Source organism: Castor canadensis, chromosome 3 (assembly GCF_047511655.1).
Source record: "Castor canadensis chromosome 3, mCasCan1.hap1v2, whole genome shotgun sequence".
Lineage (NCBI taxonomy): Eukaryota > Metazoa > Chordata > Mammalia > Rodentia > Castoridae > Castor > Castor canadensis.
Window position 1 is genome coordinate 33,128,810 of NC_133388.1, and position 27,738 is coordinate 33,156,547.

Below are 27,738 nucleotides of genomic sequence, written 5' to 3' on the forward strand. Positions count from 1 at the left end.
CTCTTTCTCCTTCAGCCAATGTACATATCTTCAGTTCCCCCACAAACATTTGTAGTGTCCTTGTCCCTCATCCATCGGACTCCTAACTTCCCCTTCCATTCCACCAGCATCCCCCCCACTTCACACTCTCTTCAGGCATCCACTCACTCTCCCCTCAATAGTCTGAAAACTCCCTCCTCCCACTGTGTAAGAGTAGCACATCGGTCTCCCGACCCCAACACACATTCCATCTGCACACTTAATACACACACCTTTTATTACACACGCTAACCAGGCACCCTTCCAGTCCGTACTTTTAAAATTTTTATCAGCATTTTATAGTGGTACCCAGGGTACATTGTGACATTTACAAAGTGCTTACATTATATCCTAGTTAGATCCCACCCCCTCCATCTTTTGCCTTTATCCCCCCACCCCTTAGAACAGTTTCAACAGGTCTCATTGTTCCAGGTTTTTTTGTTCCATTGTCATACTGAGTACACAGTACTTCTACCATATTTGCCTTCCTACACCCTTACGTCCTCTCCCTTCCCACTGGTACCAACCCCTGGACAGGGTTTGTTTTACCTTCCTATCCTTTGTTTTTTTTAAAGATATTTTTGTTTATGGTAGTTATACAGGGAGTTTCATTGTGACATTTCCTTATAATACACATTATTCTTAAAAACAAATGGGAGGTCCCTCATTTTTCACTCAGTATGTTAGGGACATCCAATGTCTGTATGTAGGAGTTGTAGCTTTGATTTTTAGTTCTTTGAGACATGGTTTCACTGTGCAGCTCAGGCTAGCCTCAAACTCCTGATCTTCCTGTCTCAGCCTCCCAAGTACTGGGATTATGGACGTGTGCCACCACACAGGGCTATCCCTTCTTTTTATAACTGCAGAGTTGATTGCATCTTAGGAGATAAGGTCTTCTATTATATATAACAATTGTGTATACATAAACACACACATATATATATATTTAATATAATACATATGACATAAAACAATGTCAGGATCCTAGATAGCCATCTTTGTTTGAGACAAACTATGTAGCTAAAGCTGGCTTAGAACTCACCATATAGCCCAGGTGGGCCTCAAACTTGTGACCCTCCTGCCTTAGTCCCCCCCCTCCCCAAGATGCCCATCTTTTGATCTAGGAAACAAAACTATGAACTATTATGATTTGAAGTGAGCTTTACAGGCTCAGAAATTAAAATTTGTCTGCTTTTTAAGTACAGCAGCAAAACCCCTATCCTGATCATCAAAGAGCCGTGGATTAAGAAGTAGAAACTGCACTCTAGTCCCATGACCGAGATTACATTTTGTCGGACAGCACAGACTATGTGCCACAAAACGTGATGTGACCAATGTTGCTGGGTTATTCCTGCCGCTCATCTCAAGGGCCTACTAGCCTTTATCTTGTGCACATCTGGAAGTAAGGCAAGGACCAGGAACAATAAATACAGTAGTGACTTGCTGTCACTACTTTTTATTTTTTTGCTGTACTGGGGTTTGAACTCAGGGCCTACACCTTGAGCCACTCCAACCTTTTTGTCATGGATTTTTTTCAAGATAGGGTCTCTCAAACTATTTCCCCGGACTGGCTTCAAATTGCGATCCTCCTGATCTCTGCCTCCTGAGTAGCTAGGATTCCAGGTGTGAGCCACCATCCTGGCTCTCCCCTTCTCTCTGTTGTCTATCTTACTCCCTGTCTCTATCTCTGTCTCTCCCTCTCCCCACTCCCACAAGCTGCATGGACTGTGTTATCCAAGGGCTGAATTTCTTCAGAATTGAGTATTACTGAAGTTCACATAGTATGCATTAGCTAAAACTAATGATCACATAAAAAAGACACTTTTTTTATAAAATAACACAATTTATTACTATTTTAAAACAAGTCTCACAAAATAACATTCAGAAACTCAATATTTCTAAATAATTTAACACACAATAAGTTTAGTCATAAAGTCATGCTACAAAATTCCTGTGTATAAAAGATTATTACCAAAGTATTAATAGATGTTAAAATGTTCTTCAGAATGGAATTGGTTCTAGAAGCCAATTGAAATGACAAGGGTGATGGTAACTGACAACCTAGGAGAAGCACTGGATATATGGACAATCTTACCAGCCTTTTGACCGCTGTGATCCCTCCAGGTAATAGCACCTCGGAGGGCAGTTACCCCTACTGATCAAAGAAGCAAAGATCTTCCCAACCCCACGGAACTCAGCCACGGTTCAATTTAGCCAACACTGAAATGAGTTTTGAAAATCTAGATATAAGACAAATCACAAAGTTTCTATTCTGAGTGGGAGAATTACCTGACATTCCCCAGAGGGATGACTGTGGACATAGGAGACATGGAAGATGACCCAGGGGAAGCTGGGAAATCCTGACTGATCAGCCCACAGAGAACAACTGCTCATGGGGACTTAGAGCAGGGTGAGCTCTGATTCTCTAGCAGCTGTGTTCAGGCTAAGCATTTATCCAGCTATCTGTGGAAGTTCTCTACCAATAGCCAGTTCATAATTTAAAGTGCAAATCTACTGAAAAATAGTTTACTCCCTCACCTCCCTGATAATTTGGCTGCCTGGTTCCCCTCTAACCTGCCCAATATGGGAAATTAACTAGACTTCAATTATGATGTCACCATGTGTCAAGTGAAAAGTTTTGCCAATGTATCTTAGGTCAGAAGACTCAGTCCAGTTTTTCCTTTCAGTTGTCTTCCTTTGCAGTTACCAATTAATATAAAGGAAGGAATGGAGATAAATATATAGCATTTCTAAAAGTTCAGTGATTTTTAAGTGTACCTCTTAATTTAAACAATTGCACCTATTTTGTTAGTTTCACAAGAAGAAAACCATATGCCATACTAAAGATAAAGGAATCTGATGAAGTTAGCTGTGTCAGAAGAAGTACTAACTCTTGCTACACTGAATCTTGTTCCACTATTTATAATGCATTAAACAGCCCACAGAAAGAAGGAATTTCTGGCAAAGCATGGCTTGCAGTTCAGCAGTTTTCTCCCTTTATCAGCATTACAATGTCTAAGGTCTTGGTGAACTGGTGGTTTCTAATGCAGAGAGACAAGAGCGACTCATGATCGATGCTTTGGCACTTCCCCCAAGTTAAGTGAATGATTAAATCCAACCTTCTCAGAAAAACCATTTGCTTTTCCATTTCACCCCAAGAAAAGCCCAGGTAGAAGATTCCAACTCTCTAAGCATCATTAAACTCTGAGAATAGGTCAACAGTAAAGAATCACTCCTCATCCACTGGCAGAAGAGTGTCAGAAGAAACACCAATTAAGTAGAAGTTTCCTGGGTGTGCCTTATACATGGATGGATCCAGTTATGAGATGGCATCCTGTGCAGACTCAAACTCAATACTACACCTGCTAACTTTCATATATAACAAATCATACACGGCTGCAATAGTTTGTGCATTGTGAATGATGATCTGCTTTCTAACTTATACTCAAAATATTCAACTTCAGAGACAAAGCAAAATCTATTGTGAAGTTGGATTCTGTTGATAGTAACAGAGAGGTAGGTTAATAATCACTGTCTGAAGATAAGCAAGGATGCTCACAAAAAAATTTGAGACCCTGGTGAAAAAAGATAAGCTGAACCTTCCAGCCCTGAGTTTCTAGAATGATGTAAAATTTATGAAATTGAGCATTACAAAAAAGGGAACCACCACTGGCCAGTTCCTTCCATCTATGATGATGAAACACATCACTTTCTCTCATACAGCTCTTGTGGTCCATGGCTTCAGAGTGAAAATGAATGGACCCTGGACAACAGGAATGTTGGAGCAAAAAGCTTTGGTTCTTAACTGGGGGAGAATTTGTTTTCACTGCTTGCCCCAGGGGACAGATGACAATGTCTGGAGACATCTTTTGTTGTCACAACTGGAGAGAGAGCTACTGGCATGGAGTAGAGGCCATGGATGCTGCTAAATGTCCTTCAATACACAGGGCGGCCCCCACAACAAGGAAATGTCGGGCCCCAAATGTAAATAGTGCCAACGCTCTGTCTTAAAGAAACAAACTCCTTATAAACAGAGAACACAAAAAACTCTCAAGGCCTGGCTAGACAATATGGCCCTAAGCTTAGAATTAGAGAACATAGAAAAGTTGAGTTCCTTGGAAGACTAAAGTAAAATTTATTGTGGAAAAAGTAAACACTGAACTGATTCTGAAGCTCTATTATCATTTATAAGATTAGAAGTAAAAAGTTTAAATAATCCACTAACAGGAGACAGCATCCATTCCAACTGGGTCAAATATCTAATCTGAGGCATAATCCTAAGGCATTTTCTATCAATTAAATTTCCAGCAGTAAAAGATGACTTCAGAAAAAATTTGAGAGGATATCCTCAACTTCCTCACATACCTGACCTTCTGTTTTCTAACTGCATGGATTCTAGCTTTAATTCCAGAGACAGGGATTCATAGAAGCCATTCAAATATTTGAATATGAATTTAGTGTGAAATGGACACAGAAAAGCCCATTACATTTCTCTGAGAACTACCAGAGATTGCAAAATGTTAAGAAACAAGGGAAAAAAAGAGAAAACTTCCAGGGGATGGTGGCTCACGCCTATAATCCAAGCTACTTGGGAGGCTGAGATCTGGAGGACTGCCATTTGAGGCTAGCCCAGGGAAAGGGTTCACAAGACCACAAGTCCAAAAATAACCAGAGCAAAATGGACTGCAGGTGTGGCTCAAGTGGTAAAGTACCTGCTTTGTAAGCACAAAGCCCTGGGCTCAAGCCACAGTCCCCACCATGGAGGGGGGCGGGTATGAAGAGAGGAAACTAATTTCTGTATTAGAGAATTCAGAAAAACACTAAAGCCATTTCACAAATAAGTTCAATATGAAGTCATCCATTTACTGTCATGTTCAGTTCCAGAGTAACTTTTAGAAAACACACCCACACGTGACATACATACCACACGTGACAAAATGGCTTCAAGTTTGCCTACTGGATGAAATACAAAGCAAGCATAAAGAAGATCCAGCTTCCCTCTCAGTTTATGGGCCTTAAACTACAGTCACGGATAATGAAGAAAGAAATCCGAAGGTCTTTTGAATGCATAAGCCAGGCGGGGTAAAGGTTTCTTCCTGTTAGATTGAAAGGAAGAGCTAAAAGGAAGCTGAAAAGGTATTAGAATAAGTGTTCTGGTTTGGACTTAGAGTTGATTGTCAAAGCAGTGGTCCTTTTGATCACAGTGGGTTTTAGAGACATCAGTTCATATTTAAATGATTGCTGCAAATTTCTCAAACCTAGGACTACTTACTTGATCACTTAAAAAAATGATTGTCCCCTCTTTCACTGTGATTTCACGGAAGTAAAATCAAGCATGCAGATAGGGGAACAAGAATCAATAGTCTCTGATGGAGACTTTAGGCACAACGTGGCAAGGTCCTGACTTCTTTTCTGCAGTCTACCAGTGATTCAGTCAAGGCCTGCTCTGGACTTTATCTGGAAAATGCATGACGTCTCGCATTTTCCAGAATATTCTTTTCTTACATGATACATTCTAATCTCTGTACCTACCTATTGCTTTGCAATTTTGAGGTTAAGTCACCTACAAGCTTCACATAGGGGACAATCCTCAAACATGCTGCCATTTGCTTGTGATCCCATATTGACATATCTCTTCTCCCTTCCCTCCACAACCACTTACATAACACACTTTAAGAGCTGTTCAACTTAGGACTTCTCAAAAAAATATATTTTGAAATACTAAATCTCATTTATCAAGAGGTACCAACTTCAGTCTTTAAGTCTGTACCCTTATAACCATAGCAGTGAGGGTCACCAGACCAAATCATTAGGGCAAATTTTGACACATATCAATGGTCAATATTTAGGTTAGAACTATTGACTACTGCTTTAAACATATAAGGAATTATAAACCAAAAAGTGTGCTTAAGGCCAGGTCCATATGAGTAACATGGCTACATTACTGGTCAAAGGAATGATCGTGCCAGTCATTTTAGCCACTGACCCAGATAACAGACTGACCAATTGTACACGATGACTCAAGTGGCTGTGCATGTAAACACAACCTAAATTCCAATTAACAATGCACATGTTTTTGGAAAAACAAATAATAAAATATTTCATGGTCTAGAAGGCCTCCAAGATATTAATTCTTCCTTTTTTCACCATAGAGTACTCAGTTGGATTTTGCAAGCTTGATTCTAGGGCTTCTGCTGTATTTCTAAGAGGACCTCTTCCCATCACCTTGGGAGTGATTCTTCAGTTTACAAACTGGCTTCCCCCCCTTAACCAAAGGCATGACACATTTGTGCTTCTGAGGCATAAGGAGATGGACCTTCTATAGATTTGAAATGTATCTTTTAAATGACTGGCCTAAAAAATACTAAACAAACCGAATAAAGAACATTTGTTCCCTTGCTATTAAAAATAACCGGTCTATAACTTTCAGTGGATGGGGCCACACAGTTCGTAACTGGAAAATCTGTAGTGTCAAATGAAGAGAACTAAGTGGATATTACTGGTTTGGGGGAGAAACATCGAGTAAGTTAAAAAAGATGGAAGTAAGGGATTTTTTTTTTTTAAAGAACCTTTTGTTCCACACAGAATCTTTAAAGTAGATAGTTATACAAAGCTTATCTATTGTTCCCATGACATTTAAATAAATTAACACAAAGTGGAAAATATGGCCTTAATTTTCATCTTCTTCATCCTCTTTGATCACAGGAGTGCCTAAAATGAAAAAAAAGTTATTTCTGGTCATTCTCAACAGACTGTTAAAATTCTTTTGTTGTTGTTGCTGTTGCTTTTTTTGAGACAAAGAGTCTAAATATGTAGCCTATGCTCGTCTTCAACTTGCTATGCAGCCCATGTTGGCTTCTAACCTCAACCTCCCAAGTGCTGAGATTATAGGTGTGAGCCACCATACCTATCTTCTCTTTCATTCTCATTTCCATTTCATATTTCATTGGGTGAATATGTATAGAGTCTTCCTTGTTCCTTCCTTCTTCCTTCCCCACACCCTTTTTTTTTTTTGGTGCTGGAGACTGAGCCCAGAGCCTTGCACAGGCTAAGCACACATACTACCACTGATCCACATCCCCAGCCCTTCTTTGTCATTGTGAAATATTCATTTACACAAATGCAGCCTAAATCATTAAAAGAGTCACAAACTAATAAATAATACTCACTACCCAATTGAGGAATTAGAACATTAATGGTATTTTAGAAGTCTGTTTGCCTCTTCCTGATTTTTCCTGTACCTCTCCACAAGAGGTAATCTGTCTTTGTCATTTTATCTCTAGGTATGTGTCTAGAAGGGGAAAAGAGGAACATTCTGCATAGTTCCATTTATATAAACCTCTAGAAAATACAAACTGATTTAAAGGGACAGAAAGCAGATCAATGACTGCTTTGGGAAGGGTGGTGGCAAGAAGCAGGAGTGAGGGATTACAAAAAAAAGGAAACTTATGCTTGCGTTCATTATGTTGACCATGGTGATGGCTTCAGAGGCATGTATACATGTCAAACTTATCAAATCATACACTTTTAACATGCATAGTAACTATACCTTAATCTAAGCTGATGCACACATATATAAAATATTTGGTATAGGAAAAGAACTACATAAGGGCCTTTTATTAAGGTAATAGTTTCCTAAATGGAGGATGAGAGTATCTCTCTTCCTCTGGAGGGATATCAGAATCACTTGTAAATTTTTCAAGTTATCCATGTCTCCTTTACTCTCTTCCCTAGAGATTCTAAAATGTCCTCCCATAGGGATGCAGCCCCATTTAAGAAGGACAGTCATAGGAAGTTGGTGGATAAAATTTTAGATCATTGTAGTAAGGGAAGGATGAAGAGACACAAAGTAGGACTAAACATGGAACTCAGAGATGCAAGGTGGTGAGGAAGAGAGAAGGGTTAGGAACAGGGAGGTCTCTCGGCTCTGGATATGACTCTCATGCATGTATGGTGATGAAGACAGTAAGGACAATATGCCTTTGATATATAGTGTGATGACAGTCATTACCACCATCATCTGTTGGAGAGTGCTTATTTTATTCAAAGTGTTTTCCTTTCTTGCATTCAACAGGTGGGCTAGTTAGCTCTGTGCATGACTGTTTTGTTTTAGGGGCAGTACTGAAAACAGAAGGAGAACATGAGTCTTCTGGGTTTTGCTTTTGAAAAGCTTAAGATCACTGAGAAGATCCTGTTCATGAGAAGAGGCAGAATAATGTGTAAAAGGAGGGGAATGGTGATTCTTTTTTCTTTTCTTTTCTGATGGTTCTTGGGTTTGAACTCAGAGCCATGTGCTTGCTAGGCAGGTGCTCTACCACTTGAGCCATGCCCCCCTAGCCCCTTTTTCTTTAGTTATTTTTCAGGTAGGGTCTCATGTTTTTGCCCAAGGTGAGCTTTAGACTATAATCCTTTTACCTATAGCCTCCCTTGTAGATGGGACCACAGCCACCATACACTAACTTTTTGCCTGAGCTAACCTTGAACTGCCACCTTCCCAATCTCCACTTCCAGAGTAGCTCAGATTAAAGATGTGAGCCACCATGCCATCCCAGAATGGGGATTCAAGAGCTATTTTCCAAAAATGGCAAAAGAGAAAGGTCTGTGGGTTCTAGAACAGTAGGAATCCTGGCCCTGCTTCTTGATAGCATAAACAAGAAGAGATAAGACCCACAGAGGAATGTTTGTGTTTTAGCTAAGGAGATGATCATATGGCCATCAAAGATCTCATTCTCAAAAAAGCACTTCCCCAACCCAAGTGTAGCAAGGATGTGGCAGGGAGCAGGCAGGATGAGGAGGCCATGGGAATGGGGATAATACATATCTCAGTGGTAAACCTTGGGGATGACTGATCCATGACTAGAGGACTTTATTTCATGTCTGGGCCCTTGAATGATGGCATAATCTCAGGGACACTTTAGGAAAAACGGATTAAATTTCTTAACAACTGAATTGAGTTCAAAGTCAAAATGAATTTATATTGAAATATAAATTCATACATTTGAATTTTTAGATTATTAAAATCAAAATGATTGTAATAATGGTAATAATATTTTTGAACACTTTGTGCTAAGTACAATATTTAACAGATTATTCCATTTAGTCCTTATAACAACACTACTATGTATATTGGAAAATGATTACTAATGGCATTATCATCTCATGTTTTTACAGTACAAACGAACAAGGTTTGCTGAGATTAATTAAGCAGCAAAATGTCACAAAAGCTAAATGGTAGAGCTGGACTGGGCCAGTCAGTCAGGATATCTACTGATTTCAACATGGATCCTAGGAACCGGCAAAATATAATTAAGGGGGAGTAAGTAAGAGAGAATGCCACAATTTTGATCCATCAGTGAAAAAGCAGCTACTTATCATTTATGTGTAATTATTCCACTAAATAATGCTTTTGTGACTTGAGAATAAGCCTCACTTTCTTATAAGCTTTAGGTCTAAGAATGATCTTCTACCAATCTAAATATCCTAGAAGTTTTTCATCTCACCTTGGCTTAATACTAACTAGGTCATTAAATTTCATATGGACAGAGATGGCCTTAAAGATGGGATAACACATGCTGTTACCCCATCACTTTCTTTAGTTTTGCTCCTTGTCATGATCCTATGCCAAATACTCAATTTCTATTCCTGGAAAACATTTCCAAGCTACCCTGCAGTCACTCACCATCCAGCTTTTTCAGTTTGGGCACTCTCTTGGTTGCCTCATCAATCCAGTTGCCCTCTGCAGTATGTTTCTCTTCCAAGGGATTGCCTACAAAAACCAGGTCTTCCAAGGATGGCAGTTCTGCCAGCTTCACAAATTCAGCTACAAGTACAAAGAATGCTTTCCATATAAAAATGGTTAAATTGTACTGTTACAATTCTGGAGAATGAATTCCATTTACTAGCCTTCAATCTGTGACTATGCAGGGCAAGTGTTTAAGATTTTGAAGAGGGTTAGAGAAATTTTACCATATGAACTCATTCTCTGAGGACATTATGGGATGCGAGGGAGAATGAAGACCTAGCTCTTCTATCTTTAATGCTAGCCTAAGGATGGGAGGAAAAGAGATGAAGGTGAGTGGTGAAAAGAACAACTCAATCTCCAGCAACAGGTCTTCACTACGTTGTGCTGACTCAGTGCAGGCTAAGTTACACTGCCTTTGTCTCTAGTCAAATTTTCCTCAATTTTGATTTTTTTTCTTTTTTCTTTTCTTCTTCTTCTTCTTTTTTTTTTTAATAGTACTTGGGTTTGAACTCATGCTTGCTAGGCAGGTGCTCTTACTGCTTGAGCCATTCCACCAGCCCTGTTTTGTGTTGGGTATTTTCAAGGTAGGGTCTCACAAACTATTTGCCTGGGCTGGCTTCGATCTGAGATCCTCCTGATCTCTGCCTCCTGAGTAGCTAGGATTACAAGATGAGTCACCAGCCCCTGGCACACCTTTGAATTCTTAAAGCAACTCATTCAAATCTTTATTGCAAACTTATCACACAGTTTTATAATTACTTGCTCATAAACAAATTTTCTCCACTAAGCTGTGAACTCCTTAAGGGCAGGGACAGTGTCCTATTCAACTATGTATATCAAAAGTCTGTCATAGTTCATGGCATACAACAGGTCTTTAACACATGCTGAATGAATAATGTACAATAAAGGGCTATGCAATACAGATATTGAACATCTTCCACCCAAGAATTACTAAGTTTAAAGGATTCATTCAGCATTTAGACAATGATTAAAAAAATTTTTTTTTATCATATTTATTCTATGTAAATGCATTTAGGAATTCTCATAGTTATTTCTATGGGAAATATAGGAACTTCTGTAGCAATTGCTCTCTGTGCTTAGAAATAAAGGTTCCCATTTTACATATTTTTTTCTATATGTTTTTTTCTCTTTGATTTTGTTTGTTTGTTTTGAGACATGGTCTCACTATGGAACCCAAGCTGGCCTCGAACTTGTGATCTTCCTGCCTCAGCCTCCTGAGTGCTGGATTAGGAGTATCATCACACCTGGCTCCTATTACTTTCTATAAACAGGAGGTAGGTTAGCCAGAACCACTCTCAGCTTACCCCAGTCTTTTACCAGGTTATTAGACATATAGAGAATCTTCAATTTCTTCATTACATGGATTCCTTTCAATTTCTCGATAAAATTGTAGGAGATCCAGAGTTCCTCTAATGTGTCCCCAACTGCTTCCTGAAAAAGAAAGCAATCTGATGATTCACATGCTTATTTTTAACATTTTCCTTCTGCCTCCTTCTTTATAAACATAATAGACGATGGCTTTCAAAGAGAACTAAGACCTGCCTGGCCACTTGTAGGAAAGCAGATCATTGTGTGGATGTTGTTTTCCCATTAAGGGAATGGAACCGAACATTCTCTTCTCTTCAAATTGATCTGAATTCTTCCTTTTTTTGATTGCTTCACTGAGCAAAACCCACAAAACATCCAAGAATAGCTACTGAAATTACCAAGAGAAGTAATGGCACTATTTTATCACTTTTATTGAATGATAGTTTCAAATTACTTTCCTATAGATTATATTATTTGGCCCTTAAAAGATTTAAGGTAGGCAAGGCAAATTATTTGATTTCTGTTACCTAGGGCTTTTCCTAATACCACACTGATTTTAAGTAGTAGAACTAGCTCTAACATTCAGGGTTTTCTCAACATTACAGAAAAATTTTAACATAAAAAAGTTGAAAGAATTTTATATTAAATACCCCTCTGCCCACTGTTCAGAGTCTACCCTTAGTATTTTCCTATACAGTAGACCTTTGGTATCCACGGGTATATGGCTCCAAGGAGACTGCCATTCAGGAAAAATCATGAGTGCTAGGATTGCTCAGTACTGTACTGAAGGTGTTTGGTTCATTTCCCCATAATACCACCACCCCCTGCTATAGACATGCTGCCTTTCAACAAATCTCAGTTTTTACTTTACCACTTAAATTGAGCACATTTTGTACCCCTTCAGCTTAGAAAAATTACCATAACTTTGCTTTGCTTTCTTGGCACCATTTGCTTTTAGGAGGCAAATTTATCATATTTTTCACACAATTAAGGGCAGGGAAACACTTGGGAGATCACATAATGGTTTAAACACAACTGACAATAATGTGAGATTGACTGAGAGCTTCTCTGTATCACCTGAGCTCTGTGATGCACACATGGAAATTTAAAGGCTTTGTTTTAAAAAAAAATTTTCTTTTTTGGTGGGGCTGGGATTTGAATTTAGGGCTTCCTGCTTGCACAGTGGAACTCTACCACTTGAGCCATACTTCCAGCCCATTTTGATCTCATTATTTTGGAGATGGGGGTCTGGAGAACTATTTGCCAGGACTGGCCTTGAACCATGATCCTCCCAATTTCAGCTTCCCAAGTAGCTAGGATAACAGCGTGAGCCATCTGAGCCTGTCTCTTTTGGTTTCTTCAAATTTATTTTTTGACTACACTTGGTCAAAATCATGCAGGCTTACTGTACTTGTCCTATCATATCTGATCATCTATCTATTTCACTATCCATCCATCAATTCATCATATCTTTGATAGATAAAATTCAGTTTTAAGCTCTTGATATTTCTATATTATAGCATAAAGGTTATATCATACTGTCTCTTAAATTTTAGATATAATCAACAGTTGTACAAAGATTTTTCTGTTATAACCTTAGACAAAGATAGTGATTTTTTTCTTTATAAAAACCAAAGAAATACTAGGTAGGATGAATTAGATGCTCAATTCTCCTCTATCTCCCCACATTTATCTATATCCACATGGCAATGTCTAGAATGTGGGCCCTAGGTCTATGTCTGGCAACAGTCCCTTCAGAGACTATGGAGAAAATGAATGTACCTGAATTAAGATCCTTATACATTTCCCATAATGGTAGAACAGAGGGGAAAAGTTGAGAATGGGGGTGCCTGAGTTAACTCCATGTATCATCTCAACCCTCCCTCACATTTCATCTTAGTTTGAACTTTCCAAGTAGAAGAAGCAATACTTTTGAAGTAAAAGGAAAATTTAAACCAACCTGTCTTGGCACTCTTACAGCAGAAATTTGTGATTTAACCAAGCCCCCTATATGCTAGCATTCTGACATATTTTCCAAAGGATTTAATCGCTATATTACATATACCTGTTGGAGAAGAATCAGTCTTCAGATAACTTAAATTTCATTGTGTACATGTTCATTGCCTGGATCCTCATCCTTCTTCACTCCAGTTTATAAAGTGTGTGGTAGCAGAAAAATCACTAATACTGATCAGAAGATTTAAGCTTGAGAGGGGTTGTAGCTCAGTGGTAGAGCTTGGGCTTAGCATGTATGAGGCCCTGGATTCAATCTCTAGCACCAGAGTGGGGAACAAGAGAAGATTTAAGCTCCATTCTGGGTTTTGTCACTTAGTTAATGTCGGTTTACATGTACTGGTAAAGACTCCTGGTCAATTTCATATTGCCAATTTGACTAATTCTCCAAATTACCTGCTTGCTGAATTTGTTCTTTTGCTGTTTTACTAAAATAAAGTTTACTTGCAATTATAGAAATTTGTTTCAGATAAGATAGGGCAGAGTAAGATAGGATAGAAATTCTTTTTTTTCTTTTTTTTTTTTTTTTGGTGAGATTGGGGTTCATGTTTGCAAAGGAGGTGCTCTACCACTTGAGCCACACCTCTCAGTCCATTTTGCTCTTGTTATTTTGGAGATGGAGATCCTCACCAACCTTTTGCCAGGCTGACATCAAACTGGGATCCTCCTGATCTCAGTCTATCAAGTACGGGTGTGAGTTACCAGCACCCAGCCTAGAAATTCTTTTAGCTAGGCTAGCTTTTTTAATGATGCTTTCACTCATTTGAAATATCTATTTATTTTTGGTTTAGCTATAGCCATTTGAATGCACCTGTTTTGCCATGACCAAATTTCAGTGCATTTCAGGACTTGACTTGGGAATATGACTTTGGGAACCAGAAATTCTTATACACATCGAATTACAACTATTTACATTTTGCTAGGTGTGTACTCCACTTGAACTACTCCACCAGTCCTGTTTTGTCAATTGTACACATTTTGGATGTCTAGGGTATAATTATATTTTTCAAAACATCTCAATTTATTCCACTGCTTTTGTACTTCCCTAAATATAAGAATTTATTAAGCCAGGTGTGGAGGTATACACCTATAATCCAAGCACTCAGGAGGCTGAAGCAGGAGGGTGGTGAGTTTGAAGCGAGCCTGGCTACATAGAGAGACCCTGTCTCAAAAGAAAAAAGCATTTAACCAGCTCAATTTAGACCACTGTGTTTATGTTTTAACCATTTGACAATCATTAGCCACTAATCAATGTCTAAAATATGAAACTGACATTTCACAAAGATGGACTGCAAATCCAACAGTTGGAATGAAAGAGCTGTAGTAAAATTAACACTAAACAAATCTTTAAGAAAATTTCAAAAGATATTGAAACCATTCCAAGCAATGGAATTTCCTTGGAAGATCTAGGTGAAGCAATCTGGTAAATATCCATGAGTAAAAAATCCTGGTGAAGTTTGCATGAATCAATTCAGTGAAATCTGTCATTCAATAAACTGGCCCTTTGGAAAACTGGACACTGAGTGAAGAGGCACTTAGCAGATTGGTATCACTGTTCCGCTTGTGAGCCAATCAATCCTTCCCTCGTTTTCTTTCTCCTCCTTCCTTTTATTGTTATATGAGAATAGAGGTTCTGTTCTGTGAGATGAAGACCACTCTGGAGATGGATGGTGGTGATGGTTGCATAACCATTTAGACGTACTTAATACCACTGAGTGTGCACTCTAAAATGGAGAAGATGGTACATTTTGTGTATTGTGTGTTTCACCACAATAAAAAAATTGGGAAATGAAGCATCTGGACAAGAAGTTCTCTAGAGTTCGTTTCAGCTATGAAAATTTATGACTTTTTGAGGTCAATTAACATTATGAGTATTGAAATAAAAGAAACTATCTGCTCTGTGAATACAGAGAAGTGCTGGAATTTACAGAAGTGGGAGGGCTTTATGAGGTACTGTAAAAGCTCTCAATTTTGTATCATATAAAATGATGGATTATTATTACTGTTTGGTTTGTTATAAGTAATGAATTCAGATAGTATAACATTGCTTTAGAAGTCTTCAGGGAGGTCTGATTTGTAAATAGTTAAAAAGTATTTGTAGGTAATTGATTATATAAGTATATAAAACAAACAACTTTTATTTATAAATAAGTTGTCAGAGGAAAAAAATACCTCATTTATCATAGCAACAAAAGCTATAAATTGCTCAGGAATACATTTTTTTACAACACTTTTTTTTTCTCTAACAAAGCAGTCACTCTACCACTTGAGCCATGCCTCCAGTCCTGTTCATATATTTTAGATAGTAATCCCTTGTCAGATGAGTAGCTGGCAAGGATTTTCGCCAATTCTGTAGGCTGTCTCTTCATTCTGGTGATTGTTTCCTTTGCTGTGCAGAAGCTTTTTAATTTGATGCAATCCCATTTGCAAATTCTTCCTTTTATTTCCTGAGCTACTGGAGTCCTGCTCAAAAAGTCTTTGCCTGTGCCTATATCTTCAAGTATTTTCCCTATATTTCCCTCTATATTTCAAAGTTTCAGATCTTCCATTAAGGTCTTTGATTCATTTTGAAATTTTAAACAGTGTGAAAGACAGGAATCTAGTTTCAATCTTCTACATGTAGAAATCCAGTTTTCCCAATCCCATTTGTTGAACAGGCTGTCTTTTCTCCAATGTATGTTTTGGACACCTCTGTTGAAGATCAGATGTCCATAGCTATGTAGGTTTATTTCTGGGTCTTCTATTCTGTTCCATTGGTCTTTGGTCTGTTTTTGTGCCAGTATCATGTTGTTTTTGTTAGCATGACTCTGTTGTATAATGTGAAGTCAGGTATTGTAATATCTCCAGCATTACTCTTTTTTGCTCAGGATTGCTTTGGCTATTTGGGGTCTTTTGTGCTTCCATATGAATTTTAGGCCTCCCCTCCCCACCCCACACTATTTCTGTGAAAAGTGTAATTGGGTTTTTGATGAGCACTGCAATGAATCTGTAGATCTCTTTTGGCAGAATAGCCATCTTAACAATATTAACTCTCACAATCCATGAACATGGGAGATCTTCTTCAATTTCTTTCTTCCAAGTTTTAGTTTCATTGTAAAGGTCTTTCACTTCCTTAGTTCTTTTCCTAGATATTTTTTAAGGGTATTGTGAATGGAATTGTTTTCCTAATTTCTTTCTTAATATGTTTGTTATTGGCATGTAGAAAAGCTACTAATTTTTGTACATTGATTTTATATGCTGCTACTTTGCTGAAAGTGTTGATAAGATCTGAGTTTTTTGCTGAGTTTTTAGGGTCTTTGAGTATAGGATCATCATCTGCAAATAGCGATAATTTGATTTCTTCCTTTCCTATTTGTGCCCCTTTTCTTTCTTTCTTTTGCATTATTGCTTTGTCCAAGAATTCAAGTACTATATTGAATAAGAGTTGACATCTTTGCCTCATTCCAGATTTTAGAGGAAATGATTTCAGTTTTACACCTTTTAATATTATATTGGGTATAGGTTTGTCATATATAGTCTTTATAATGTTGAGGTATGTTCCTTCTACTTCTAGTTTCTTCAGGGCTCTTATGAAGGGATGTTTAATTCTGTCAAAGGCATTTTCTACATCTATTAAAGATGAGACTTTTGTCCCTGATTCTATTTATGTAGTGTATTATATTGGCTGATTTATATATGTTGAACTAATCCTTTGTCTCTAGAATAAAACCAACTTGATTATGGTGAATGATTTTTTAAATATGTTGTTGAATTTGGTTTGCAAGTATTTTATTGAGAATCTTTGCATCTATGTTAATCAAGGGAAAAGGTGTATAGTGTTTTGCTGTTGTTGTTTTTGTGTCCTTATCCGGTTTTGATATTAGGATGATCCTGGTTTCACAGGATGAATTTGGTAGCATTCCTTCCCTTTCTATTTTCTGGGATCATTTGAGGAGCATTGGTATGAATTCTTTAAAGGACTGGTAGAATTCAACCATGAATCCATCCACTCCAAGCCATTTCTTTGTTGGGAGACTCTTTATTACTACTTCAATCTCATTGTTTGTCATAGATGTTTAAATAGTAAAGGGCTTCCTTTTGATTAAATTTTGGTAGTTCATATGTGCCTAGAAAGTTGCCATTTCTTCTACATCGTTCAGGTTTTTTTTGAGTGTCAGTTTTCAAAACACTCCCTTAATGAAATTCCCTTCTAAATTTCATTGGTATCTGTTTCAATGTCCCCTTTTTCATCTCTAATTTTATTGATTTAGGTCCTATCTTTCCTTCTTTTGGTTAGTTTGGCTAAGGGTTTGTCAAGCTTGTTTGTCTTTTTGAAGAACCACTCTTTGTTTCACTGATTCTTTGTGTTGTCCTTTTAGTCTCTATTTCATTAATTTTTATGCTGATCTTTGTTAGTTCTTTCCATCTACTCATTTGGGGTTTGACTTATTCTTATTTTTCTAAGAGCTGGAGGTGCATCGTTGCATTATTTATTTGCGGTCTCTCTGATTTGTTTTCCCCAGTAACTCAGTAGTTAAATTCCACATGGAATCATCAGATATGTGCTTGGAAATTATCACATCACTGTTTTCTCTCTGAGTTTTTAATGTAGGAACTCATAGCTATACATTTCCTTGTTAGCATTGCTTTTGCTATGTCCCAAAGATTCTAGGAATTTGAACCTAGAAATTTATTTGAGCCTAGGAATTTATTTCCTCAATTTCTTCAATGATCATTTAAAAGTGTGTTGTTCAAAATTAGAGATAAGGGCAAAATAGTTTCTGCCTGGTAGCGAGGGGGTAGGAGGGGAGAAGGAGGGGACATGGGAAAAGGAGGGGACGGGGAAGGGGGAGAGAAATGACCCAAACATTGTATGCACATATGAATAAAAGAAATTTAAAAAACTGAATAAAAGTGTGTTGTTCAAGCTCATGCATTCATTATTAATTTACAGTTTTATTCCATTATGATCTGTTGAAATACAGGAAATTATTTTGGGTTTTTTTTTTTTGTGTATTTGTTAAGATTTGCTTTATAACCTAAAACATGATCTATTTTGGAGAACGTTCCATGGGTCGCTGAGAAGAATGTATACTCTGGATATCTATTAAGTCTATTTGATCTATGGTACAGTTTAACTCTGAGACATCTTTACTGATTTTTTTGGTCTGGATGAGCTATCTACTGATGAGAGTGGGATATTGAAGTCACACACAATTATTGTATCTAGACCTATCTGTTCCTATACATATAGTTTTGCTTTATGAAATTGGGTGCAGCAACATTCATTCAGTGCACATATATTTAGAATAATTATATCTTACTGATGGATGCACCCTTTATTAATATGTAGTGACCTTCTTTGTCTCATCTAATTTTGAAGTTTATTTTATCAGATAAAAGTTTAGTTATTCCTGCTTGCTTTTAACTTCTGCATGCTGGGTATATTGGGAATTTTTTTTTTAATGGTCTTGCTACATAGCCCAGGCTGGCCTGAAAATTTATATAGAGTCCAACCTGGTCTTGAGCTCATGCTCCTTCTGCTTCAGGCTCCTGAGTGCTGGGATTACAGATATGTATCAGCATTCCTGACTTTAGAGGGCTGGTTTAGATACAGGATGGTAGGGTAGTTGGGTCACCTGTGTGGGGTGACATCCTAACTGAGATGTGAAGGTTAAGAAGAAGCCAGCATAGAGGAAATCCATGGTAACAGTGTTTTAAAGGCAAGCACAGAGGTCCTTAGGTAGGAATGAATTGGCATGTTCAAGGAAGAGAAATAAGGCTGATGGCTAGAGATTACTAACTAGGAGAAGAACCCTATTAAATAAGATGAGAAAGGAAGGCAGAGGTAGCTCAGACACAAATGGACTTATAGTTTGCTTTACTAGTCAGTTTTCCTAGTAGGTTTATTTAGTTGTTCATTTTTAGATTTTTTTTTTTTTTAAATAGGGTCTGGCTATATAGCTCACACTGTCCTCAATGGAACTTACTTTATAGTCCAGGCTGGCCTCTCAATTCTCCTGCCCAAACCTCCCATGTGCTAGAAGATTACAGGTATGTGCCACCAAACCTGGCTTCCTAAGTAAACTCCTTCCCTTCAATTGAAAATTTTGTTTTACATATTCAATAATCATTTGTAATTTACTGAGTCAGCTATTTAAATCATACTATGAGGCAGGTGAGTATGGATGAATAATTCCACTAGTATGTGAACTCATGCAGCTTTGTTTTTCTTTAGTTTATGCAGAAGGAGAAAAGGTTTTGCACACACACATACACACACACACACACCCCAAACACACACATATATCATGGAGAGAAAAACAACTTGGGTGTTATTGATAGTGTGTATAGAAAGCAAAGAGATGTAAACAAGTGATGGTTGATTCACAGACTATCTCCATCCATTCCTTTATTCTTGGAAGGCAACTATGCTAACCAGTATACTACCAACACCTCTGTCATGCCTTTAATCTTATACTCATAATTTCTGTGGTCTTCAAGTATTTATTACATTCATGGAAGAAATTATATTCTGCAGCAATACTTGAGAATCTAGGATTCTGAAAATACTGGGGAAATATCAAGCACCTAACATACTGAACCCCAAAATTCTGTAGTATACTTATTTGCAAATGCTTCCTTTATAGATAATTCAAAGTAATACTTAGGTTGAAATATAATAAATTCTAAATATCTATACTATAATTTAATATTTTCCTCATTACAAATAATGTTTCTATATTTGAATCTTTCTTATCTAAGGCTCAGACAATGGAGAGAAAATATCATTAAATTTGTCAACAAAACATCAAACAAATTAAACTTTTATATATATATATATATATATATCACTAGAGATTTTATTTGTCAATCTTAATAGAAAGCTGGTTATTGTTTTGGAGGAAGAAATTCCCTTTTCCTAACTCCAGAATCTGATCACTAAGAATTCCCAAGAATTTTATAAATGTATTAGTAACATTATGTGGGTAAATAGACACATAGAAGTGGGAAAATAATTCAGAGATTGGCTAATAAATCCAAGCTAATTCTGAACTTGAACCTCTGAAGACTGACTCCTATTCATGGGGGATGGTCATTAATAGCCTGGCTGGTCTTGGGGAGTTGTTGGGTAGCACTGCAATTTCAGCCTCCTACTGCTTCTTATGAAGCACATGTTGGATTTATTGGGATGGGGGTAGGAAAAGAGCCATAAAAAATTTTCAGCTTGTGCATGGTGGTACACGTCTGTAATCCCAGCACAGAGAGGCTGAAGCAAGAGGATTCTTGAGTTCAAGACCAGCCTGGGCTACATAGCAAGACTCTGTCTCAAACAAACAAACAAACACCAAACAAAGAGCAAAAAACTCCAGAATATTTATGAATTATATAACAATAACCATTTTTTAAGTATTGTCTTTTGGGGAAAAGATACAAGAAAAAGAAATTAGCTTCATCTTTCCTATAAATGCCATGTTTTATAATATTGTTTCATCTGTCTTTCTTTGGAAGGAAATCCAAATAGCCAATAAATAAACAAATGAAAGCTGGGCGTCAGTGCTCATGCCTGTAATCCTAGCTACTCAAGAGGCAGAGATCAAGAGGATCGTGGTTTGAAGCCAGCCCAGGCAAATAGTTCATGAGACCTTATCTCGAAAATGCCCATCACAAAAAAGGGCTGGTGGAGGGGCTCCAAGTGATAGTGTTCCTCACAAGCTTGAGGCCCTGAGTTCAAACTCCACTATCCCCCCCCAAAAAACAAACAAAAAACATAATGTCAAAAAGAAAAAAATTAAAGTACAAGGTTAGTATGGGGAAATGGGAAACCTTACATATTTTGGGTGGGATTATAAACTGTTACAAACTTTCCAAAGGGCAGCTTGATAACACCTTACAAAAGTCTAAAAGGAAGTTCAGACCTTGGACTCAGAAATTCCTTTTCAAGAAATTTATTCAAGGAATTATTCATGGATAGATGCAATAATATAGCTAAAAAGAAATTTTGCACAGCATGGAGTATACTAACTCCAAACTAGGAGCAAGTTAAGTAATATGTAAAACAACTGATTTAAATAAATTATGGTAATAAAATAAAATATTATGCTGTATTAAAAAGAGCTATCATTAGGCTGGTGTGTATCTTTGAAGTAGAGGGCTTTCCCAGTATGCCTGAGAAGGCTCTGGGTTCAAGAAATGCAAAAAAAAGTAGGGTATGATTGAAAATTATTTTAAAAACTTAAGTCTCATCTTCTGATCTAAAACCTCCAAAGGCTTTGCAAGACACTAGGGAAAAATCTAATGTCTTATCATGGCCTCTTAGGTCTTATGTAGTAGGGTTCCTGACTCTCTTTCGACATCCCTGAGGACCACCCTCTTTTCTGCAATCAACTCTTCTTACTCTCAAGCATGTCAAGCAGATATAGGATTAGCACATTTTCACTTGCTATTCCTTGGCCTGGTTCCTTCATCAGCTAGGTAGCTCTGTAGCCTACATCTTCATTTCTACAGAGGGGACTTCTGTCACTCTATCTTCCCTATTGTGCCTCAGGGACAACTTTTAATATGTCTCCTGTGACTATAATGTAAGTTTTATGAGGGCAAGTGTTGTTTTATATTCTATCCCATCCCTAGTGCCTAGACCAATGCCTGGCTTAAAGTAGGCGCAGGAAATACGCTGAACAAATGACATGGAAAAATGTCTTTTTTTACATCTTAAGTAAAAAAAAAAAGAGATACAAAACAATATATATAGTATGGTTTCATTATCTACATACCCATTGAAGAATTAAAAAAGAAGGTTAAAAAAGATGTAAATAAAAATGTTAGCCATGTTTAAATTGTCAGGGGTTTGTAGGTACTTCTTATACTTGCCTTTTTCCTTTGTAAAGTCTGCAATGGACAAATATTATTTTTATAATAAGAGAAAGTGTGTGCTTTTTCAAAAAGTAATTAAAAATAACAACCTACCAGTCCATTTAAGTTCTTTATGTTGTTTCTTCCTAAAGACAATATCCTCAAGTTTTCTGTAGTGGAAAGAAAGCATTTTCTTTATGAGAATCATATTACACAACTGCAAATCTAGTATAACAAAACTTTAAGAATTTTTATGACTAAATATCCTATATATAAAGACTACATTAATAAAAATAGGCCATCAAATAGGAAATAACATTGACCTAGCATCTAAGCCAAGCACTAGAACTGTGTAATTTCACATCATGCCAATATTAAATTTAAAACTGATATAAATATATCATTATTATAAATATGATATAAATTTAAATATTAAATTTAAAACTGATCATCTGTTTGGAGTGCATGGTCTTAAATTGCTGGTTTGTTAAAAGTATTACAGGGATAAAAGAAAAGATTTGAATAAGTGTGGGCATATATATATTTCAAATGCGTATGAAGATATAGTAAAGACTTAAATAGAAACACATTTTTATGTATAACACGCCTTATTCCATGAAGGATTAGAAGATAAATGAAATAAATTTGGTATTTAAAGATATTTTGTTTTCAGGCTGGAAGCATGGCTCAAGTGGTAAACTGCCTGCTTAGCAAGTGAGGCCCTGGGTTCAAAACCTACTACCACCAAAACCAAAAACAAGCAAACAAACAAAATCTGTTTTCAATCTTTCAAATAATTAGATTGTGATTTGGTCAAAAAAAATAAAAATGTTTGCCTGTAGTTTTTAAAAACACTGTTTTCTATTTGTATATTTATAGGCATTTTCAGGAAGAGAAAAAAGAAAGTACAAACAATTGTTGCCTTTAGGAAGGAACTGGTCAGAAGATTTATTTTTCATTGTAATCTCTTTTGAACAATTTCAGTAAAACCATGTGCATACATTATTTTTCCAAATTAAAGCAAAAAGATTTTTAGTAAGAGAGAGGAATCTTCACTTCTGTTCTAAGAAAATACTGTGATTACTTTTGAATAAGAAATACATTTAGGCCAGGTGCCAGTGGCTCATGCCTGTAATCTTAGTTACTCAGGAGGCAGAGATCAGGAGGATCTTGGTCCGAAGTTAATCCAGGCAAACAGTTGTGAGACCCTATCTTGAAAATAACCCAGCACAAAAAAGGACTAGTGGAGTGGCTCAAGGCGTAGGCTCTGAGTTCAAACCCAGTACCACAAAAAAAAAAAAAAGAAAGAAATACTAGCCACATTATTTTAAATTAATTAAAGTTAAATTTTAACTAAATTAAAATTTTACTTTTTCAGTCACATAGCCACATTTCGAGTGCAGATGTCTATAACATTCACAATTCAAGGGTAGGAACACAAATCCAGTCAACTTCCCACTCTAGGGAAGCAACCAAACCTCTTTCCTCTTTGAATCTCAGTTTTACTATATGTAGGATGGCAGATGTATATTCTTAGAAGAATATAAGGATTAAATGAGGTAGTTAACATATTCAATAAAATTCCTAATCTGTTGAAAGTACACAATAAGTAACATGTATATGTAACAGGCACATAAAGCTTTGGTTTTAATTCATTTAATAAATTGTTTTAAATTCTCCTATGAGAAATATTGAACTTTCAGAACAAGTTCTGGCTTTTGGTTTTTCGTTTTCACTTATTTATTTTAGTACTGGGAATTGTTTTGATTTAGGGAGAGGGCGGTATTGGGGTTTGAACTCAGGGCCTCACGCTTGCTAGGCAGATGCTCAGCCTTCTGAGTCACTCTGCCAGCCCTAGTACTGGGGATTGAACTCTCATGCTTGCTACCACATCATACCAATATTAAATTTAAGTGCTCTACCATTTGAGCCATGCCCCTAGTCCCAGACTTTTGTGTGTGTGTGTGTGTGGTACTGGGGCTTGAACTCAATTGAATTGAATGCAATTGTAGGCAGGTGCTCTACGACCTGAGCCATGCCCACAGCTCTTTTTGCTTTAATTATTTTTCCAACAGGGTCTCACAGTTTTTGCCCAGGCCACTAGCCTGGACCACAATTCTCCTATTTATGCCTCCAGGGTAGCTGGGATGACAGCTGCATGCTACCAAGTCCAGCTTATTGGTTGAGAAGGGGTCTTGCTAACTTTTTGCCTAGGTTGGCCTCAAATGACAATCTTCCTGATCTCTGCTTCCTGAATAGCTAGGATTACAAATGTGAATCTTCATGCCTAGCCAGAACAGGGTATTTTAAAAAAGTAATCTAATTTATGCAAAATGGTTTACCTGTTACAGTGTGACTCCATGTTATGGCCTAAATTGTGTCCTCCTCAAAGTTCATATGCTTAAATCCTAACTGCCTGTGTCTTAGGATGTGACTGAACTTGAAAATAGGGTCTTGAAAGAGATAAATAGGGTAAAATAAGTTCATATGTGTAGGCACCAATCAAGCATGACTATTGTCCTTATAAGAAGAAGAAATTAGGGACACAGATAGATATAGGAGAAAAACCATGTGAAGACATAGAGAGAAGTCAAACCAAGAGCCTTTCATATGCATTAGGTAGCTATTTTTTGCTTTACCATCACAGATAAAATGTATTTCTCAGCCACAGACTGCAGAGGTAATATTTATTACAAGCAGCACTAGAATGAGTCAAGTGCAGCAAAGGCCTCTATTTTCTCATTCCATGTTTACAGCAGACATCAACCATTGATCAGGACACTGAATTTCTGGAATGCTTAATATAATTTTCTTGAAAGTCATTACCAACTGACCAGTTAGAATGTGAGTTAAAAAACTTCCAGCCCTATGTAGAAGGTCATCCATTTTCCCTATTATCATAGTCAAGTTTTTATGAAAAGAAAAGCATATAATCTGTTATGACAAATAATGTGATATCAATATGGACTTAATTGAGCAAACTGCTTCAATTACTCAAAAAAACTGAGGAAGAGAATAAAAAGAAATAATCTAAAATGTTTGATGAGTTTAGCAAATAGCTGAAACAGAGAGAGTTATTTCATACACAACTCTAACAGTTAACTCTCCAGCACTGTAAAACTATGGAATGTCAACACTCAGTAAGGTAGAGTGGGAATGGAACAGAAGATCTTATAGTTTGGGATATGAAGTGCCCCCCAATATGGCTCATGTATTAAATTACTGGTTCCCAGGGCAGCAGTGTTCAGAGGTAGGGCTTTTGGGGAAGTGGCTGGACCATGAGTGCCTGATTTCATCAGCTGATTAATCCTTTGATGGTATTACTGGGAGGTGGTGGAAAGTAAAGGTGAGGCCTACTTGGAAAATGTGAGTCACAGGTGGAGGTGCTGGGGGAAGGGTTGCCCTGGAAAGATATACCTTGTCCAGGCCCCTTCCTGTCTCACTGCTTCCTGGATGCCATGAGGTGAGCAGCTCTGCTCCACCATGTCTTTCAGCTACGATGTATCACCACAGGCCTAGAAACAATGGATCCAGCTGACCATGAAGCCCTTTGAAACAGTGAGCCAAAATAAACCTTTCTTCCCTTGTTCCTCTCAGGTATTTTGTCAGTGATGAAAAGTCTAACACAGAAAACTGGTGCCAGAGAAGTGGGGTCATTGCTGTGACTGTCTGGCAACATGGTTCAGAAGTCTTTGGAACTGGTTTGTGGGACAAAATTGGAAAAGTTGGCTAGATGAAAGTCACTGCAAGGGGAGCTCAATGGGGAATTCTGGTGAGAGCTCAAAAGATGGTAATGCTGATAGAAATGTGGATGTAAAGTCTGGGTCCATGAGGTTTCAGATGGAGATAAGGACTCTATTGGGAACTGGGCTAGATGTCATGCATGTTACTTTGTGGTAAAGAACTTGTCTATACTTGTCCATGCCCTGGGACATTGCAGGAGACTGAATTTGTAGGTGATGGAATAAATCTAGCAGAGGAAATTTCAAGGAAGCCCAGGATTCAGCCTGTGTTGCTGGCTGCTTTTAGACAGGTTTACGGTGAAAATAAGGAGCACAAATCAGAGTGGAAAGCTTTGAAAAACTTGCAGTCTGATTAGAAAAGTCTGTATGTTGGGGCAAAGGAAACCAGATTTCTAGAGAAATCTGATTGCACTGGTACAATACAAAAAAATGCCTGAGGCCATTTCAGGAATTACTAAGACTCCACCAATGGAAGTTTCAAGGGCATAAAAGTGTAAACTCATTTAAAAGACTTTCTCTTGAAAAGAGAGGACTGCTAGGGCACCCTGCTGGCACAAAGTGGCCCAGAAAATTTCCTTAGGATTCATTTCACCTGCTCAGCCACCAGGTACTCAGAGGCTGCTGCAGCCATGGTCTAAGGGGACTTGGCTACATACTGCTTGAACTGGTAGCAGATCTTGGCATCATCCACGTGATGCTGGTTTTGAAGACCTGCAGAAGGCAAGAGTTGTGGGGTCATAGAGGCTTCCACCAGATTTTAAAGGAAAGCCTGGAAGACCAGACAATGTGTAGCAGAAGCTCTGTGAATAGCCCTTGAGAAGGTAATGAGTGAAGCTGTGAGAGTGATGCAGAAAATGCAATGGAGCCCACAGGAAGTCAGAGATACCAGGAATGTGGGATGTCTGCCAAGAAGAGCTGTGGGCAATGAGCAGAGACAGCCTAAGAGGTCTTGGGCTGCCCAAGACCTCTGGGGCTCACATCCCACCATGCTCTGGATGCCAAACATGGAGATACAGGATTTATTGTTTGCCTTGCTGGGTTTTGGTCTTGCTTTGGTCCCATCTTTTTTTCTTTACTATGTCCCCAATCCTTTTTTTTTTTCACTACTGGGGCTTGAACTCAGGGCCTACACCTTGAACCACTCCCCTAGTCCTTTTTTTATGTGAAGGGTTTTTTCAAGATAGGGTCTTATGGAACTATTTGTCTGGGCTGGTTTCAAACTGCAATCCTCCTGAGCTCTGCCTTCTGAGTAGTTAGGATTACAGGCATGAGCCACTGGCACCTGGCTTCCTTTTGGGAATGGGTTCAAACCCCAGGGCTAGAAAAAAAAATGGGCTGGCAGAGTGGCTCAAGTAGTAGAGTGACTTCCCAGCAAAGTGCAAGGTACTGAGTTCAATCCCTAGTACCACACATAAGGGAATAAAAGGAAACAAATGAAATGGGAATGTTTGCTGTATCCCATATTGTATGTTGGAAATATGTAACTCCATTTTTTATTTTTATAGGGGCTCACAGATTAGTTTGCCATGGGTCTCGGAGAAGACTTTGGAGTTGAACTTTTGAGCAATACTGGAACTGTGAAGACTATGGGGGGCTCAGTCTTAGAGCAAATGTACTTTGCGTTGTGAGATGGATATGAGCATTTTGGGAGCTAAGGGTAAATGTTGTAGTGTGAATATGAACTAACTGTTCCCCAAAAGGCTCAGATATTGAATGCTTGGCCCACCTGGTAGATTCAATCACTGAGAGGCGACTGGCTCATGAGGGCTTTAACTTCGCCAATGGATGAATCCCTTGATGGATTCCTAAAATGATAGCATTATTGGGAGGTGGTGTGAAGTTGGAGGAACTGGGTCACTTGGGGCATGCCCTGGAATGATACAATTTGTCCCAGGAACCTTCCTGTCTCTCTGCTTCCCTCTGCCATGCCCTTCTTCCATGATGTTCTGCCTCACCTCAGACCCAAAGCAATAGATCCAGTCAACCTTGGACTGAAATCAGGAGCCAAAGTAAATCCTTCCTCCATTAGACTGATTCTCTCAGGTATTTATCACAGCAAGG

General features: G+C 37.9%; 1 protein-coding gene and 1 non-coding gene across 2 annotated transcripts in view; both read right to left on the bottom strand.

The window, feature by feature from the left end:
• Window positions 1-1,840: 1,840 nt before the first annotated feature.
• The window catches only part of Dnal1 (dynein axonemal light chain 1), a 42,018-nt gene continuing 16,120 nt past the window's right edge, over window positions 1,841-27,738 (bottom strand). Inside the window, exons 5-8 of the mRNA XM_020166725.2 lie at window positions 22,049-22,104; window positions 11,086-11,212; window positions 9,698-9,838; window positions 1,841-6,729 (exon numbers count right to left, since the gene is read on the bottom strand). Coding sequence (XP_020022314.2) covers window positions 6,689-6,729; window positions 9,698-9,838; window positions 11,086-11,212; window positions 22,049-22,104 — 365 coding nt within the window. The 3' untranslated portion in view covers window positions 1,841-6,688. The remainder of the gene's footprint in view (window positions 6,730-9,697; window positions 9,839-11,085; window positions 11,213-22,048; window positions 22,105-27,738) is intronic.
• Window positions 17,599-17,682, bottom strand: LOC141421829 (small nucleolar RNA SNORD121A). The gene has a single exon (XR_012446519.1). It is a non-coding gene; the product is annotated as a small nucleolar RNA SNORD121A (small nucleolar RNA).